The 20,642-nt window shown below is 33.0% G+C and overlaps 1 protein-coding gene across 1 annotated transcript in view; it reads right to left on the bottom strand.

The window, feature by feature from the left end:
- Positions 1–1,372: 1,372 nt before the first annotated feature.
- The window catches only part of svr (Carboxypeptidase D svr), a 39,543-nt gene continuing 20,273 nt past the window's right edge, over positions 1,373–20,642 (bottom strand). The window contains exons 7-20 of the mRNA XM_088229405.1: positions 13,304–13,531; positions 12,394–12,585; positions 11,708–11,793; positions 10,936–11,136; positions 10,707–10,792; positions 9,521–9,677; positions 8,736–8,902; positions 8,506–8,616; positions 7,582–7,738; positions 6,564–7,236; positions 5,289–5,579; positions 3,744–4,028; positions 2,683–2,859; positions 1,373–1,537 (exon numbers count right to left, since the gene is read on the bottom strand). Of these exons, the coding sequence (XP_088085531.1) occupies positions 1,428–1,537; positions 2,683–2,859; positions 3,744–4,028; positions 5,289–5,579; positions 6,564–7,236; positions 7,582–7,738; positions 8,506–8,616; positions 8,736–8,902; positions 9,521–9,677; positions 10,707–10,792; positions 10,936–11,136; positions 11,708–11,793; positions 12,394–12,585; positions 13,304–13,531 (2,921 nt within the window). The 3' untranslated portion in view covers positions 1,373–1,427. The remainder of the gene's footprint in view (positions 1,538–2,682; positions 2,860–3,743; positions 4,029–5,288; positions 5,580–6,563; positions 7,237–7,581; positions 7,739–8,505; positions 8,617–8,735; positions 8,903–9,520; positions 9,678–10,706; positions 10,793–10,935; positions 11,137–11,707; positions 11,794–12,393; positions 12,586–13,303; positions 13,532–20,642) is intronic.

The raw sequence follows: 20,642 nt of genomic DNA, 5'->3' as shown, positions 1-20,642 counted from the left end.
TTAATTCCCTCTCCAAATACCATTTTGTGGACAGTAAATATTGACAGACATATTCAAATTCAAACTCAACAAAACACAGATTTCTGTCAAGCAAAATTATTGCAAAAAAATAATAACTGTCCCTAAAATACATTATTGAAAAATAAAAATTGTTGAAGCATTAACCTGATTTTCCAAGTTCTATCATTTACATAACTGTGTATTTAATTTGTGTAAAATGACTCAAATAAAATTAATCAACATAATGTCATGTTAGCAGGTGTATATTAGACGCTTAATTGAAATTGTGCGGTAAAAACGATGTATGAAAGGTGCAGAAATGTTGAGATCAGTGCATTATGTAAGGCTGAGACTAGCATTATTGACAAAATCAGAAAGCGGTTGGACACATAGAGCGAATGGACAGCGAAAGAACGGCTAAAAAGTTCTGCAATGTGAATGTTGGTGGATGCAGAAAACAAGGAAGACCGAGAAAAACATGGCACGACCAAATCCAACAAACTCTTGAAGATGCACATGTCAAGAGTTGGAATAATCGGTGTGCGTGCATGTAAAGATGTATGAATGCAGAGGAAGCAAGGTCTGTATGCAAAGATAGAGTGATGTGACATTCCACCATCATTTATATAAGAGGTAAAATAAATATTTATACAAACTTAACATTTTTTCATAAATTCGGTAAGGCTGAAAATTTAAACGTAACACAGAATGAGTTGCAACCTAGAGAGCTCTTCCTAAATATTTTTTTAAATTATATGATATTAAATTACTTAATAAAAAAAAATTGGTCCCATTATAATTAGGAATGGACATTATGCAGAAATTAAAGTAAGTAATATACACTATTTCTTTACTGATATGAATTAATCACTGAAAATTTTTAATAATAATTTATATATATATCATGTATACACATTTGCAAAGGAGGTTTATTCAATTTACTATTTCAACTTTCTTAGGAAAGAACATACTACGAATATAAATGGATTTGACTTGGCTTTAGTATGATAAAAAAAATTAGCATAATTCTTTTTTTAAAATTTAAATTAAGTTACATTAATATTTATCATTTATTAAGTTTTAAAAACGCATTTTAGTTGCAAGGTTTACCGTTACCCTTTCCATAGAAACATTAGAAATTCATTAACTATTATTTGACCAGAGACAATAGTCAGCAAAAGACAAATTATAATTTTGCCAGAGCAATAATTAGCAATGGACAAATTATTCATTATTTTGCCAAAAACAATAATTAACAACAGACAAAAGATTCATATAACCAGTAAATATTTTCCCCTCTGTTTGTAATGTGAACTACAGACTATACATTGCACTCATAAAATTTAGTTAAACCTAAAAGGAAGACATATTCTTGATGTCGCATTAAGTAAATAAATGGTTGCCGTTTGCATCTATAATACTGTGTGTCATTTTGTTCGCCATTCGCGATTTGTTCTCATTAAGACTATATCATCATCACTATCTGTCTCTGAGGGAGGAATGTCTTCGTCATAGTATGGTCGCTTCACTATCCCCTCTGGAATTCAGAAAAAAAAAAACATAAAATTCAAACAAAATATCTTATATACAAAGCACACAACTCCATGAGTGTAGAGACAGAATTTAAAATTTGATAAAACTCATACATCTTTATATAAATTGTCAATTGGATTATTGAAAGAAAAGGGTATATTTTGATGTAGGTGAGATTCATTAGAAAAGACAACAGATAGAAGAGTTGAGGAAATATAGACAGATAGGCAAAAAATACTGAATGTTACACAGTGTATTGAGTGACCACATGAGCCAGTTATAAAATAAATATTCATCTAAGGTAGGCGTGGGTAAGTCAATTACGAACCGGTTCAATAAGACCCTCACAGCGCGGCGGCTGACTATGGCAGTGAGCCGAACGATACAGGTTGCACCGTTCAGCTCAAATCTGATATACTAGGAATGGAGATTTACAATTTTCACAGGTCGATTTCACCGTGCGGCCAGTAGTTATGAGGGGTAAACCCAGGAATTCGGGGCTCGAATTATTGTTTACTTTTTATACGTGTCTTATGGTATTTTATCTTAGTTTTTAAAAAAGGTCGATGACGCTGCAACTATCTGTGACTCGCGCATTGATTCTTTTATGAAATAAGGTATCATATCAAGGAACATTAAATCATAATAGCCAGTGAAAAAAGTGATGTCTGGAATAATTTTCAAACAAATGTATGATTCACTGAATCACCACAAACGGTGCTAATGCGCTGAGTCGATGACCAGACATTTAATTATCTGTAAAACGTCGCATTGTGTACGAAACTCACAATACCCCGCTGCGCCACCGCCGGTGTACAGTCGCGTGAAATAATGTGAGCTGATCTGCGAACCGGTTCAAAACTCCAGATCAAGTACTCGAGCTGCGAGCTGACTTGCAGCTCAAAAAATAAACTTGAGTTACCCATTTAGGGTTCTGATCCTATTTCAGACACAGAACTGTATTCTTCATTTCGCCGGGACACGGGAATAATTAGGTTTGAAAAAATCATAATTTAATGAGATTAGTTGAGAAACCGGTTCAAGAGGCCAGAGTCACAATACACAACAGGGACCCCCATTTATATCATTTCTGTGATGTTTGGAATGAAGGTTTTATTTTTTTGTGCTAAAGTTTAGGTGTTAACTCACCGGGAATATCTTTAAACAGTTTAGCGTCTTCTCTGTCCTCATCTTCAAATAAACGCGCTTCTTTCTGTCGAAGGACCGAGAAGGCGTAGTCGTCACGATCTCCCCTTGGGAACCTTTTCTTCTGGCAGCAGGAGTAGCAGAACGCTGCCAGCGCCACTATTAAGACACCGATACAACCTTTGGAGGAAGAAGTTCAAATAAATATAATTTAAAAAAAAGTTTTATTGTATTGATGGTTTACCATTCCATTTTCTGCAACAAACAGTTCCAAAATGACTGCAAAATTGAAATATTTTGGGAGATCAGAAAAATGCAAATATCTCTTTTAACAAAAAGAATGTTGAGATACAGGATAGAGTTGGTGGATAAAGGTGAATGATGATAGTTGTAAATATAAAATAAAAGTGTCTAGAGTCGATTATTGTAATGGTATCTACGCAGTTGTACCAATGAATAAAATGACTCGCCTACAGTCTGTATTGAATGCCGCAGCGAGACTTATTTTTGGAATCTCTAAGTTCAGTCATATCACTCCACTACTTCGGGAATTACACTGACTACGTTTTCCACAGAGGGTGGAATACAAACTCTGTTGGCTTATATAAAAGTCACTGCACAACTCTGCTCCAGAATATCTAAGGGAACTCTGCATTCCTAGCTGACAGACGTCTTACGCTTAGATCAGCTACATCTACGTCGAAAGGAAAAGTTATTATACCTCGACGCAAACAGTGCACTAAATTTGGCAAACGCGCATTTGCATTCGCAGGCCCTACGCCATGGAATGCTCTCCCAGCAGAGGTCCGAAACTGTGAGAGAGAAGTGATGTTTAGGAAGAAACTTAAAACCCACTTGTTCTCTAAATCATCAAATGATTCAGAAAACAGGTGAGTTTTAAGTTTCTTCCGAAACATCACTTAACACAAAGTATATTATTTTTCTTGAATTTAAAAGTTGAAATTAAATTTATATCTTTATATAATCACTTTGTAAAGCGCCCTTGAGGTATTATGAAAATGGCGCTATATAAGTTATCCATAATAATAATAATAAAATCTCACCAGCCACAACGAGAAATATAGTCCTGGGCATTCCCAAAACTGTTTCATCTCTCGTCATCCTAAACATAACAGGTGCAGTTTTCTCCATGACGGGCACAAGTTGGATGTTAGAAATGTACGGTTTGCCGGTGGCTTGTATGATGGCCTCTTTCCCCAGTAAAGCGAGTGGGGCCAGGAGAGTAAAAGCGCCGTTGTTCTTGGACTGGACGGTCACTAATGGGAAGGTGTTTTTTATTGTCAATTTCGCCCCTACGACTGGGGAGTTACTTCCATCCATTACAAAACCTGAAAAATAACACAGATTTGGATTTACTTGAAAAAGAGTTACAGCATATTAAATAATATTTTGCATTATTTTTATTTAAAAAACATATTTACGAAGTTAAAAAAAATACGATTCGACAATTAAAAAAAGTAAAGAAACATAATATTGCATTACCACTAAAAAAATATAGTCAAATTTAAAATTTAAATTTGACATTGCAATTTTAACAATGTTTGAGTATGTCCAAATGCTTGCAGACTGGCTGGATTTCCTCCCTAGGGAGTTTCAGGGAGAAAGGTTTCAGCTCTTTTACTTCACAAAAGTCAACAGATGGAAGAGTTGAGGAAATGTGGATGTTTTAACATGGGCAGAATGGTGAATGTTACAGTGTGTAAAGTGGCCACTTAAACCAGCCAATGAGAGGTCATAAGAAGAAACAAAATTGAAATTTCGTTAGTGTTGCCAAGGTAGCAAATGTTTTTACCCTACTTTGCTCATCTAATGAGAGAATTAATGAAAATTGGATCTCGGATTAAACAACTCTGTGGTGGTCATTTGACCGACATTATCTTTAAAACATCAAATATTATATAACATGATATAAAAATATCCATTTTATGTAAAATAAAATTTGTTTTATATTTTAAGTTTAAAATTCTTTAATTCAATGACTCTTATTAAATGACCCTTTACTTATCTACTCAGTTGTGTCAATCAATATTTCCAGGTGCACAATAAAATTTTAGAGAAATTAACAGATTGCTTTTTTTTACATTACATTTGTGTTATAATTATATTTTTTTCCATCGTGCAACATTGCGCGGCGGCATCACGAACGATCATGAATGCGCGCGGCAAAAGTGCAGCATAGTGGGGGAATTATTGGACACAGTCCGATGTATTCAAATATGATTCTACGCTCCTTTTGGACTATTGTTAGTTCTATGGTAGAGTCATTCTATCACAATACGACCTCATATCAAACTCATTTTTGAGTATTGGTAGACATTGCCATGTTTCTAAACCCTTCCATTTAATGTTAGTATTTTTTACATTTGACAATAATATTATGAAAATTGGACAAAAGAAGTTAAGAAATGAATTAAACAACTTACGAATGAAATATGTGTTAAACAAGTTATGAATAAAATATATGTACATTGTTATTATTAGAGCACTCATAAGAATGTTTATGTGTGCCCTATTTCATGATTCAAAATAAATAAATATAGGCAAGGCTACTTCCCTTTGAGACATGACAGTTACCAATAAACACTCACCAGTAATGGGAACTAACTTGGTGACCTGCACCGTTTCCTTGTCGCCGGCAGCTCCTTCCCTGACAAGCACCACGTCGTGCCGAGTGAGCCGGTCTTCCACTATGATGAGGCTGAACATCAGGTCCCGGTAGGAACTGCTCTGGATGACCACATCGTACTGACCGGGCGGCAGCATGATCTTGTAGAAGGCGAGGTTGGATGACACCTGGAAGGTCATGTCCACGCCCGACACCTTGACGGTGGACTTGCGGAGAGGAGAGTTGAACTCGTTCTTCACATACCCTTCGATACCTGCAAGAAAATATCCAGATATTACAAACGGGGATGGAGAGCATTTTTGAGAAGGGAACAAAATACGATAAAAGACCCCATATATTGATTTGCTAGTGCGGATCAACACGGGTTAGGTTTGAAATATTTATTACTTGAAGTTACACACTATATAATTTTTTATTTTAAATAAACCTCTTGGTAATTAAAATTTCTTTGATTTTTTTTGTAAATTCTTTTCTAATCTTTAGCAAAAATTACAATTCAGAGCTAGCTTAAACAGTGAGTGTAAAATAAATAGAGTTCAAAGATCTAAATTTGTTGCAACAGAGAGAAAACATTTTTGAGAAGGAAATATGGACGTATAGGCATTTACAGGGCTTATGACCTTTCATTGGCTAGTTTAAGTTACCACTTTACACACTGTGCAACATTCACCATTCTGCCTATGTTTAAACATCCACATTTTCTCAACTCTTCCATCTGTTGACTTTTGTGAAGTAAAAGAGCTGAAACCTTTACCATGTGGGTGAGATTCATTCGGCTCAGAATTTAGGTATGAATAACTCCCTAGGGAGGAAATCCAGCCTGGCTGTAAACATTTGGACATACTCAAAGCATTGTAGAGTTCAAAGAGTTCATTTTATTACCGACCGGTTTAGAAGATACACAAGCTTCCTTATCAAGGTTTGATTTAGTAATGAATTTTTTTTTAGTAACCTATTTTATAATTTTAACAGTGTCTACTAAATATTAAATCTTAAAGATATAGTGCCTTTTTGTTTGACATGGAGTGTGGGGTGAGGGGGTTTGAAATGAGATTATTTGCACTTCTGAAATTAGACGGTAGCTGACTATAGAAGATTACATTTATATTATTTTTTATATTTCTACCTTTTCTAATGTTTATGTTTTATTTTCAACATGCAGAACCTAAAACCCAGTGTCTTTATTAAAATTATGATTATATCAGATGGCTTGCGAATTCGGAAGAATTATTAATACCTGTATTGACCAATTTCACGAAAGACATTAAGCTCTGGATGTTGTCTCTCCATACTTGTCCAATCAGCTCTTGGGCGGGCATTTTGCAGCAATCTAGTCCAATACTGAACATGGGCACCTTAAACTTGTCACAGAGCAAATCTATCAACTGTTCATGCTTGGAATTTTCCTTCTGACTCTGAACGTTCTCACACACCGTCCCTGTACTAAATTGCCTGTTGTTTTGATAGGTTTCTGAAAATTTATCATAAATGGTTTTAGACATTTCCGGGTACATAACATTGGTGTTTCCACTTCCCAAATCAATGAACATGTCAAAATGTTCCCATCTCAGCATCAATTCAAACATCATCACTTTGCTGTGGGCATTCGGGTTGTCATTACTCTTGAAATGATTCAGCAATTTATCGCCGAATTCTTCTTCCATAGTGCGCAAATTGCACTGGTTGCTGTTGTCGAAACTCTTCAAAATATTCGGGAAGATCGGGTCGAGATTTGGGATGAAATGGAGGACGGCGTTTTGTAAAAGCTTTTTGTGAATTGGTTCGCCGATTGAGAAGGCTGTGGCAATATGTCGAGCGAAGTTTAATAAGATCTCTTGGCCCAGCGGCTGTGTGCCGTAGAGGTTACTTATTATTCCAATTTGGAACTTGTGTTCGTCCGGAGATCCAATCTAGAAAAAAAAAACAATTGAGAATAATGAACATAATAATTTGAATCGAGTTGTGGTCCCATGGTAGTATTGTGGGCTCACGGACCCAAGATTCCAGGTTCAATTCCTACTTCACCACAACTCGATTTCCATTTTTCCAGCCCAAGTGATCAGTCTCACACTTCAGATGCCAGTCCAGGAATTATGAAATACTTTAATATAGAAACACCTTTTAAATAAAATCATTTATGTCAACCATGTTGGCAATCGAACCCGAGACCTCTTTGTAGAAGGCAAATGCGCTGACCACTACAGCACAAGTTGGACAGACCGGCAAAATGTGTAATAATCTTACAAACGACTTACTTGATCGGTGAGTTTCAAAGAATGAATTTGCATAGAAATTTCACTATCGCCCGCTTCAAATTCGGCTATATCTGAATATTTGTTTTCAAACTCAGCAAGGAGGGTGTTCATCTCTTGTTCGGTGTGGTATTTTGTACGGACAACGTTTTCAATAATTCTGCAATTGAAATATACATTTTTCACTCGTGTCATTTAATTTATTTTGCAACACAATAAAATTAATGGTTCCATTATTATTATGTTTTATGTTTTTATGTTTTCTGCAAATATTGCGCTGTTAGGTTAGTTATACAAGACTAGCAGGCAATAGTCGGCTATCGCTGACTGTTACATGCGAGAGAATTCGGCCTTTCGAACTTCAGTTTTCAGCTCTTGGCTCGGTTGATTAGGATCTTGGTCACCTAGAAGTATCGTCCCTTTGGGCCTTACTTTTTTTAAAGTTTGGATAAATCTAAATATAATAAAGAATAACCTCTCACTTAAAAATCATACAAAAACCACACAAAATTTAAAGAAATATTTAATATGTACGTAAAAATATTGGTCAGTAAGTCATTTGAAAAGATAACAGCCAGCTATGGCCGACTATTACATACAATTTTAACAGATGTAAATGACCCGGATTTAGTGTTGATACTGCGATAATTGGCTCAAATTCCTGTGCGCGAGTATAAGGGAGAGAAGCAATCAATCAATTCTAGAGTAGAGTAAAAACAATGTTTATTTTAAATCACGCCATTAAAAAATAAAGTAAATAATATTAGATAAAAACAATAAATGTTTCTTGTATTTTTGTTAAAAAATATACTTAGAAGTTTTATATTATAAAAATATAAATACTTTTAGACCGGCAGATTACGCCTCTTAAAATTTATTTAACTTAATTAAAGTTTTTGTTTTATTAATTCATTTGAAATATTTTACCTGAAATCATAAGCGCTGGACCAATGCTGTGGGTCGTTGGCCATCAGAGTAAAGTTATAACTCAAAGATCCTTCTTGAGGAATAGTCACCTCAACTGTAAGACTCTCGTATCTAAAGAAATTATCACATTTATTATAAATTACATAAGAATTTGTTAAGTCTCTTACCAGTCTGAAATTTGTGAAAATTATAAATGGGAGTATTTGATTATTTTAAAAAACAATATTTACCCATTAGCCGAAGCAGTGACATTATACGTTCCAGGGAGTAAAATTCTCCAATAATCCCCTTTCTCTGCAGTTCGGACAACATGGTTTATTCCGTGCACCCGAATCACGGTATTTGGTATTCCGTGACCAATGGAGCTGGCCACAAAGCCATGCAAACCTTTATGGACCTACCAATATACAAAAACATACATTTTTATGACTATTAAAATAAGGTCATCCTTTTTTTGCTTCAAGTACTTCTAATGCAAAAATGTTTTTTTTTTGGCAAGACTATGATTAAAATATTAATGTTATTTTTTTAAAACTGAAATAAAAACCGTGAAGAGAAAATCTGTTAAAATGTAAGTATCTAGGTAAATAATATTAAATTTATATATATTATGAACCTTGTATTTCAGCCGATATTATCATCTTTAGGTAAAAGGCCTCAACGAAGAAAAAAAAATGTACCTACTTAACATATTCATATTATTTATTCATACAGTATTTAAAAAAAAAAAAATGGTAGAATTCCATAAAAATGTACATTTTTAAGTTAGAATACTTTATCACAAATCAGCGCTTTAATATTTAAAAAAGGAGAATAGAATACAAACAAAGACACATGACAAGCGCATTTCAATTAATGAGTTTGTCTTATTTACCTTAATTAATAAACGGACTTTCGTCGACGTAATGCTACGGAGAATAATGCCACAGCGTGTGATGTGAAAATACTTTAATTTAACAGTACGACGAGTACATAATCTTTTTAACTGTAATTATTATATGTCAGGTTGCATTACCTGTTCAATATAAGCCAATAGAGCTTCTCTGTTCTCCATCCAGAAAGTTGGAAGCCTGCTAGCGTTAGGGAACTTATAACATCCCAATTCAAGAGTCAGTTCAAAATCATTTGTATTTAAGTAATTCCAATCTTGCATGCCTCCAGATACAATATACCTGAAAGATAAAACTAATCGCGTCAATAAATCTAAAAATAAATATCTATAAATGGCACAAAAATCCCATGTCCGCATAAAGATTGTAACCATGCGTCAAACCAACAACACATTTTTTTTTTAAGGTGACTGCTAAATATTATAGGAAGTGAAACTCCGTCATCATCAAACATTCACAAAAGATTTATTTTATAATGTTGTTTTAATATAGGTATTTTTTTTCTTTTATATGAACCTAAGAAAGCGGTGGGCGTAACAATACAACCGTCTTGACGGTGGCCAGAGATGTCAACATGGAGAGAGTGATGCTGATATCTAGCGGCCATGATGACCTAATTTCACTAACTTATTTTTATAAAAATTATATGTACTGCGGTGAAAAACTTAGCATTATGAGTAGGTATATTTGGAAGATAAGGAGTTATCAGAAATCGAAAACACTAATTTTGAGGAGAGTGAGGTGTTTAAAAAACATGCTACACAATGTGCATTTTGAGGTTTAGTGTGAAATTTCATCATTCAAATCACATTTGCACTTATTTTCAAACACAAAAATATTTACACAAAAAAACGTTTCCAAACTGTTTGTGACCCCTATGACGGCACTGCAGTTTGATGTTCTGCTCACAATCAAGGCTTTCTAGGAAACCTGCGCTATCTTTGTTTGTACAGTTGTTTTAATGTCGCCATCCACCGCTACATGATGGTACCGTTCTTTTAGGAAACCATAGCTTTAGAGCCTTGCACTCATCATTAGTTTAGAAAAAATATATAAAGGAGGCCATTTATATGTTTTAGGAGCAAAACGTACAAGATTATCATTTATATTTTTAAATTATAAACAAATTCAAATATGCAAACATTCAATTTTGACAAAGAACAATAAACGGACATTGGTTGAAAAATGACTGGCCCCTCAATTCTCTATGAGCTCTATATAAACAAATATCGGTTGTATGGTAAGTATAATTCATTCCAGTGGAAATATGGTCTTTTAATTGGTAAAATTCAGTAATTTATTTGTACTTACCATTCAGCGCCATTTGTTATACCATTTGCAAACTTCTCTTTAGGCATGTTGATACACGGTCTTCCCAAATGCATTGTAGAATGCGCCTAGAACATAAACAAAATCAATCAGAAACTTTACTGCCTTACTTGATCCTCATTTGTTTTGCAATAAAGAAAAAGTTAATTTTTAAATTCTGATAGATAAAATACAGATTACCTGTCTATGTGAAAAAATGTTCTAGACTTACCTCGGAATATGCATGCGCTAAATGTACAAACACAGAGTTATCAGGACTATAGCTCGGAACTCCATTCATCATCTGTTGGTTATCATCAAAAGGATAATTTGCGACTAATGCTCCGCCATGTAAGTTAGCTGACAACACAAATGGTATGGATTTGGACCACTCCATCACGGCGCGAGTTTCTGGCTCTTGGACTGCGTTCAGCTGGACAGAAAAACAAAAATAAAACATTTATTTGCATATATGGAGATAGATCTAGGGGGTGATCTTCATCACTATGCACACAGTGTGGGATAAAGGACAATTATCATGGCTTAGTTCAAAGCCTCATATATAGATCGTGTTCTTTGAATATACTGTGTACCATTATTTTATTGTCCTTATTTATTCTGTTTGTGAAGTTTCATGTAAATATTTTTCTCTATGTAAGTGTATTGTAATTTGCTTAGGTCGTAAATCTAATAAATAAAATACATCAACAAGTTGGAGATTCTAAGATAAATACTAATGCCCCTGTAGTTGATCATGAAAAATTTATGCCATTTTTACAACTTCATTTATTTCTTAACCCCTTTTAATTCCACCTGATTTCGCATAGAATATAAGGAATAGTTATTTTTTGATAAATTCAGTTAGATTAACAAGTTTACCATAAATCACTTGAGAATCTCTAAGTTAAACTCAAAAAAATATACAATAAAAACACTAAATATGAAAATTTTGGGGTCGACAATCGGCCTTATTAAATATAATATATGTGTATCATATTATATACCTTAGATTTTTCAAATTGGTCGGGGAAGTTTCTATTTAAATCAATATGATTTGCATTTGATCGTCCTTGAACACTGTCGGAGTCACCTAAAAAGACAGATCGTAAATTTAATTTTCATGAAGGTATATAAATATTAGGTGCCTATGTAAAACCAATGATTTATGAATATTATGCCCTGAAATCAGCTGCTCACTTGGGCACTCAAAAAAATACAATAACAATGAGTTTATTCAAAATATTATAAAAGGAGTTTTATCAGTGTGCGGTTGATTCGATATTCACACTATGCACTAGATCATTACCATCCTCCCCTTTCTGCACATAGTGGTGAGGCATAGGGCACTGGATTGGTAAACCAAATGCAGCGTATTTTGATAATTTGTTACAGAAAATAAAATGACCAGTCCTACAACAGCTACTACCTACTACCTCCTTAAACAGCCTTCAAAATCAATATTTCACATCCACTGTGCCAGGAATCGAACCCAGGACCTCAAGATTGGTAGGCGAATGCACCAACCGCTACAAAACGAGGCGGACTTATCTCCATCTCAATTTCTTTATTCAGGATTTTTATCTGAAATCAGCCATCGATCTGAAAACACTCGTCCAGGGTTCTGGTTCTTTATCCGCCTGAACATGATATGCACTGAAAATATTCTGATTTGTCAATTGATATTACAAACCTTCTCTGGATCTTTCATAGCCATCTGGGTTCATTGATGGCATCAGATGGATTCTCGTGGAATTAACAATCCTCGTAACTCTGTCATCACCCAAATAATTCTCACAGAGATATTTGGCCAATAACAGGAGCATCTCTCGTCCAACAGCTTCATTTCCATGCATGTTAGCTACATACTTGAACTCGGGCTTGCCTAAAATCAATCAAATATGTTAATAATATACAAACAAATCGATGCAGTCTCAAATTGCTGCTGTCATTGGGCGTTAAAATTATATTATTTGGTATTTTATGATAATTTTTATTGAAGTTTTACTGATCTGACTGATCTTAATTTTATTTTTAATTCAAACATTTATGTCAATTTTACGCCTGATACAATTTCTGTAAAACTTTAAATTAGGTGGTGCAATTTCTGTGACCAATACTGTATACAGTGAAATTCCAACTATTCGGATTGTTGAATGCCAGATTTTATTGCTTTTAAAATAATACAGCAAATTGGAATCACATTAAAATATACTTAAACATGTTCAGCAAAGTTAATTGCACAATTATATTTAAATTAAGAACTTCTTCATTTTTATTTGCTGGTTACGATCTGGATATTTGGCAATCTGAATGACTGGAGTTTGGATAAACAGAGTTCTACTGTATATATGTATATGTATTTTTTCATTTAAATTATTTATTGACAATTCTTGATGGAATTCCACTGTAATGATGTAATAACTAATGATGTATGTAATAACTAATGATGTAATAATAATGTATTTATTAAATCAAGTAGGTTTTGGCCCGCATAAAGTTTTGATCAACACAATAAACGTTTTAATAACTTTATATATTTTGTAATTTGTATTTTCTTAAACTTGCATTATGAAAATATTACAATGTTGTCAATTTTTCACCTCTAATATGTTTCCCTGGTTCCCTTGTGATTTCCATTACATACAGTTCCCTCCCCTGAACTGACTGCCCGATGCTGTAGAGGCGAGTAATATTCGGATAGTTCTTGGCCATAGTCTGCAGCGTGGACTTCATTTTCTCATAATTGTGATTCTCAAATTTGTTGGGTATGACAAATCCAAACTCGTCTACGACAGACCGCAGTACTTTATCCACATTTTCAAAATCAACTAAAAAAAAAAAACTTATTAAAAACCAAACATAAAATGGTCGATGCTACACAGTGTATAAAGTTATCACTTAAACAAGCCTGCAGTAAATGCCTAAATGTCAATATTTCCTTCTCATCTGTCAAATATCAGTCTTGATAAACTTCCTGCAGGGTTGAATCCAGTATTTCTGTGCAATGATTTGGGTACACTCAAAATACTATAAATAAATAACGTATTATTGATGTTTTATTTTATTATAAAAACAGAAAACTGTCTATCTAGGGTAAGTAATCTATATATTATACATTTCTATAATTTATGAGTAGTTTAGTCGGCTTTAGTTTGATGTGCGTATGCGGTTTCTGGACTTACAAAAGATTAGCGTATTTTTATTTTTGAATGTACATTTACTGCTTTTAATGCCCCTATCGCGGTTTCTGGACTATTATGATTCTATGATATTATATATACATAAACATAAAGAGCAACAAAAAAGAACAGAATTTTAAAAATAATAAAGAACTTGCTAACCATCTATCAGCTATCATCAACCTCACTCTCCTTGACTAATTTCACAAATGAAAGCAGTCAGTAACCTATTTGGCTTGAGCTCTTACAACATTTCCACGGTTCTGGCATTTTAATATATATTTTTATTTCTATGTAAGAGTATTGTCTCTGTACCAAAGAAGTTCTTATCATTTGTCAAAAAATCAGATCTATTGAGTCTCGTAATGATGGGTGTGTCTCTACCTCCGTCGTAATTACATTGTGTTACGTTAAATCTCCAGAAGTTTTGGTTAAAAAACTGTGCAATTTGTCAAATCCTAATTTCATTTCCTAAGTACCTACCATAGCTGATAAAGGAAAAATTCTTATTTATATCACTACAGAGATGGGTAGAATTTTTGTTTCAAGATTATGGATATTCGAGCGTTTAAAAATTCAGCAGCCAAAATTCTGGAACATTCTACAACATTTGAATTTCATTTGTTTTTTTCTGTCAAAAATATTCCAGCTACCATATCACTTCTCTCGATTATCTCTATCGTGACTTTATTATTATATATATAGAATTAAGAACAGTCCAGCAGGAGCGTAAAATTATATTTGAATATATCGGACTGTGTTCAAAAATCCCACCGCTATGCCCCACTTTCGCCGCGCACATTCGTGATGTCGCCGCGTAATGTTGTGCGATGGGAAAAAATATAATCATAACACAAATTTAAGGGAAAAAAAAGCAATCCGTTCATTTATCTAAAATTTTATTGTGCACGCGGAAATATTGATTGACACAACAGAGTACATAAGTCAAGGGTCATTTAATAAGAGTAATTGAATTAATGAACTTTGAACTTAAAATAAAAAACAAATTTTATTTAGCATAAAACTGATATTTTTATGTCATGTTAAATTATATTTGATGTTTTAAAGATAATGTCGTTCAAATGTCCACCACGGCGTTGTTTAATCTGAGGTCTAATTTTAATTGGTTTTTTTATTAGATGAGCAAAGTACGGTAAAAAAGTTTACTACCCTGGCAACACTAACGATATATCTATTTTGGTTTTTTCGACAATCTGGATGGAAAAATAATTCAATTTTTAAGTAATGCATTTGCTACTTATACATGCATTTTCTAATTAAACGTGAAATGTGATCCCATCCTGTTTCTTTAAGATCCCAGCAGTATTTCTACACTTTAAAATGACCCAACACGGCATAGTTGAATTCAAATCGGGAGTTGCGTACTGAGCGACGTCTACAAAGAAACTAATGGGTCAAAACTTAAAACTACTCATTTATGAGTAGTTTAGTCGCCTTCTGTTTGATGCGCGTATGCTGTTTCTGGAATATTTCTAATTCTATGGGGCTGCTATTGGATGCTTTACTTTCATCTTCGCCTTTTTGTATACATGCGTGTAATCTACCACCTTTCTGTTATGTGAGACAAGCACTTCTTGGACCAAAACCTGTATTGTTAAATTTCCTAGGATTTGGTGAGTGTATTACACATTTTTATAGGGTTGTACCCGTCGACTGATTAACACAAAAAGACGCGCCCTGAGCCCTAAAAATGATGATGTGAGCTTGACGTTTAGAGTCGAAACCAAAATGCCTGCTTGTGTCGTGAAAACATATAAAAACTGGATAAATATTGTAAAAATAATGGTGTAACTTTTCATTGGGGAGTATTTGTTTGCAAGTAATTGACAAAGCATTAAATAATTCATATCCAACTATAAGAATTATTTATTTTAAATGTCAAATTCTGCCAAGCGGGATAAATCAAAGCTCTTCTTTCTAACAGGGATGTACTTGTAGGAATACGGTTTTAAAAGTATAATAAATGTGAGTCAATATGATTTTAGCATTCCACAAAATCCAGTAAAAATAAATAAATGAGTAGTAATTAAAGGAAAGAACCTGATTGGAATCCATCAAAAACTAAAGTTGTTTGGAAATATTTACATACAAACTTTTTTATATACCAAAAATGGATACCCTCCCAGTTTTTGTAGTATATGCAGTCTCCCCGAAAGCAGCCCTGGTATAAATAAACAAACTCGGTAACTATGGGTATGTTTCCGTGTGCCTATTTTTTTAAATATTTTGCTAATAGGGCGCGTCTATGTGTATTAATAGGTTGATGGTTCAACTTAAGGTTGGTTAAGATTAATTATTTATAAATATTAAATTTAATTATATATTTATAAGTATTCAGTTTACGTATTAAGTTTACCAAACTTGTATATTAATTTGTTTTCATTACTGTTCCTTGATCAGCACAGCTATGGCCTCTATAATAATAATAATAATAATATTTGGCTAATTTATATAACGCCATTTTTGTGAAAAATCACCTCAAGAGCGCTTCACAATTGTATACTTAAACTTACAAAGCTAAAGTGACATATTATATTTTCTGATTTAAAATTGAGGGTATGATAAACTAAAAAAGTGAGATTTTCGTTTGGATTTGAACTGACTGGGACTGTCGATGATTCGTAAGTTTGAAGGCAATTGGTTCCAGGCAGAGGGGCCGGCAAACGGCAAAAGCACGATCTCCGAATCTAGTGTTTGGGGAGCGTCTGATTTTGACAAGTTTTCCTCTGCCTGAATCAAATGCTGACCTAAGAGTAGATTTTCTTTGACATGTATTTTCCCCAATACAAAGGTTCTTTAGGTATCTTGGAACCACTTCATGAAGGGATTTGAATACTGTCCAACAAAGCTTGTATTTTATTCTCTCTGGACTTTTTAACCAGTGCAAATCTCGAAGATGTTGTGAGAATATTTTTTTACTCCTATAATAAGCCTTGCTGCTGCAATATTCAATATTCCAATTGTATGGATTTGTAAACTTGGTTTGCGAGTTCTACAGTACACCTAGTGAAATTTAAACATTTACTGATTTAAATCAAATCTTGTCTAAATATCAATATCATTCAAAACTTTTTTGACTGTGCCCGTTTTTTGTAAAAAAAAAGGTAATAAAATTTTACACTTGTATAATTTCAATAGATTTAGTATGTAAATCAGGCACGGGCAAACTTTATTTAGTCTGGGCCAGATTGCCCATTTTTATCTGAGTTTCGGGCCAGAATATTAAAATAACCATCCACGCATACAATTATTCTCGATAACAAAAAAAAATCGTGCTCCTATAGATAAAAGCTGTATCTTGTTACGATTGAATATGACATGGTATTTTTAGATGATATAAAAGATAATTAATTAGAAACTATTTTTGTGGAAAATCACCTCAAGCTCGTTGATAATATTATTTATCTAGGCATTAGAAAATAAAAACTTCAATAAATCACACACACATTCAATGTTTTGAGTTTATAAACTAATTCTGGTATTATCGAAACTCCACATATCCGCAGGCCGGATCGAAACGTCCCACGAGCCAGGGGTTACCCACATGTGATGTAAATAGTCTACAAAAAAGATTACTGGTTAAAATTGAAATACATTTTTAAATAGTGGCATCCCATAATAATTCTTAAAACTGGGTAGTCACCATATTGTCAGAAACAAAGGAAATACAAAACTACCTATATTATTTCGGTAGTCAGATGGCAAAAGGGACCATCTGTATTTTTTTCTGTTTTTTAGTTTTCAAAAGTTTTAATCAACATTTCAGTAAATACACATAGAAAAAAAAAACACCATAATATAGAATGGTAATTCATTATTGAAAAGCAAAACTAAAATATTTTAGTTTGTGGATTAAAGTCTTGAAATTGAGTCGTATTTTAGCTCTCCTAAACATTTTTGAAAATTACAGATGGTCCCTTCAGCCATCTGACTACCAATTTATACATGCCCTTTTTCCATCTTAACTGTCTCCCAGTAACATCTCATTGTCAACGTTCTGATTGTCTATTGTTTAATGTTCCGATTGTCTATTGTTTAATGTTCCGATTGTCTATTGTTTATCCTGTGTGAAAAATATATTATCGAGCCAATGATAATTTATCAATTTACCAATCTGCATTATGGCTAGTTTTGAGATACTGTATAGTGAAAATTAGTTTTAAATAGAGTACACGACTAAAATAGCTAATCGTCATTGTGCTGACAATATCTGTTAAGTAACATTTAAAAAATTGTTCAGTAGAATAATAAAACCTTTTGGTGATAGATTTTTTTTATTGATAATAAAAAGGAAAATTATGGCTAGTTTTGAGATACTGTATAGTGAAAATTAGTTTTAAATAGAGTACACGACTAAAATAGCTAATCGTCATTGTGCTGACAATATCTGTTAAGTAACATTTAAAAAATTGTTCAGTAGAATAATAAAACCTTTTGGTGATAGATTTTTTTTATTGATAATAAAAAGGAAAATTATGTAATTTTATTTTGGAAAATATCATATATTTTGTTGAAACTAAATTGTTTAATGTTAATGAGAAATTTAAAATACAGTAGAAATCTGTTTATCCACACTCCAGTAATCCGGATTGCCAAATATCCAGATCGTTATCAGGAAAAAAATAATAAAGGAGAAGTTTTAATTTTAATTCAACTGTGTAATTAACTTTGCTGGATATGTTTAAATAAATTTTAAATGTGATTCTAATCCGCTGTATTATTTCAAAAGCAATTAAATCTGCCACTCATTAATCCAAATAATTAGAGTTTTACTGGACTTTTAAAATAGAAAGATCACTTAACAGATTTTGCCGGCGCAATGATGTAATATAAAATACTGATTGACCAGATATTTGATTTAATTTTAAAGCTGATAAAAAAGTGACAATTTAGAAGGAACTAAAAGCGTACTTGCAAAGGTTTGCTTTCGACGTAATGAAACATACCCGAAACCAAGTGAGGATTATCATTATCCCTGCAAATCTAATAAAAACTTTGCTAGACTGAACCTTTATAAAACTTCTAGATGTAGGTTCTGCAGTGCAGATGATGAAACAATTTACATACATTCTATGTGAATGTGATGCTTCGTATCACAAAAGAAGCCGCATCCTCGGGGGACTACTGAGGATGTTAGAACACTCGTCCCCTACCTAAAAGCCTGATACTTTAAAAACCTAGACTTGAAGTGCGAGAACTAATTTACGAGATCTGTCTCAATAATCTACACAGGTCGCAGTAATGTCAGAAGCTTACATATTACTCACCTACAGTTTTCAGAATAAGAATAACTGACAATTTAAATATATTTACTATAGACTTGTTTTTTATATTAAACCCTAATAAAAAGACATTTTTAAAAATGAATTATTTGTAGCATCAGCAATATTTTGAATAATATGTTCAAATATTTTTAGACAAATACTGGATTCAACGCCTTAGGGAGTTTATTATTTTATGCCTAGACTTCCACATTTCCTTTTTCAAAAAGGTCACTGTCTGTTGAAATGTATATCAAATATTATTTTTTCTGTTGAAATATCTATCAACAGCTTATTTTTAAATCGAATTTAGAAATGTGAAACATACAGTTCTACAAACAAAAAATTAAGATGATTTGTCCAAAATTATATTGGATGAAAAAAATTTATTAATATTTAAAGCTTTAACTTTGTGGTCAAAAATTTCAATAAATATTTGTATATAGCCACTTACCGACTTTTCTGTGTTTGCCGGGTTCGAGATGAATCCGTCCCTTCATCGAGACATTAATAACACTAACATGCATAACCTGCTATTCGCCAACATAGTTGCACAAAAATGATTTCATTGCAAATACAATATTAAACATTAAAAAATATATATACATATATATAATCAGTGTACGTCGGTGTCAGCTTCTAATAGCACGTGTCTTATCAGTACATTGGTGTTATATTTTTATGCAGCTAGTATGGTGAAGGTGTATAGTAGGATTTGCATGTTAGTGTAATTAATGTCCTGACAAAGAGACAGGTTCATTTAAAAACCAGTAGACATAGAAAAGTGGGTAAGTGACTAAGTAAGTAAAATACAAATATTTATCAAGATTTTTTACTTTACATAAATAAATTTCATTTGGCTAAGCATTATACTCGATCTATTGCTAGCAGAACTATAGCTTTGCATATTTGCTGTGCAAATGTTACTATTTCGTGCCTGAAAAAGCATTGATGCCAATTCCTTAATCTTGTCCAGAATACACAATGTGTGTGGACTGCATGCTAAGTGCTAAAGTGAGTGCTTGTGTTAGTTTTCTATGTTTACCAAAACCAAGCATTATTATGTGATCATAGATAAAAGATGTACAAAATTTTGCATCTAAAATGCTATTTTCAAGATGGTAATGTTATTATTTAAATTGCTTCTGAAATCGTAGCATATTTTATCGTTGCGTGGTACACTATTTTTCGGCAGACAAATTGAAACAAATAACGTAATTTCTGTGTGATAGAAATAATATTTCTGCAAATTAAAATACAAATATCATGGTCTAAATTTATATTAGTTTGCTTTATCTTGTAATTTAAAAAAAACTCACTTTACAGATTTTACCAGAACAACAATGGAATTAAAAGTGTGCCGTCTACCTATGGCGTCTTTAGTTTGAAAATCTCAATTTTTACTTTAAACTGTAAACCAATGTGTTCAAAAATTCAATGGTACTAATAGTTTTTAATGTGTTTTAGTTACATTAGTT

This window comes from Micrasema longulum, unplaced genomic scaffold (genome assembly GCF_059751315.1).
Source record: "Micrasema longulum isolate JH-2025_06_02 unplaced genomic scaffold, ASM5975131v1 h1tg000664l, whole genome shotgun sequence".
Taxonomy (NCBI): Eukaryota; Metazoa; Arthropoda; class Insecta; order Trichoptera; family Brachycentridae; genus Micrasema; species Micrasema longulum.
This window is presented reverse-complemented; position numbering and strand designations above follow the sequence as displayed.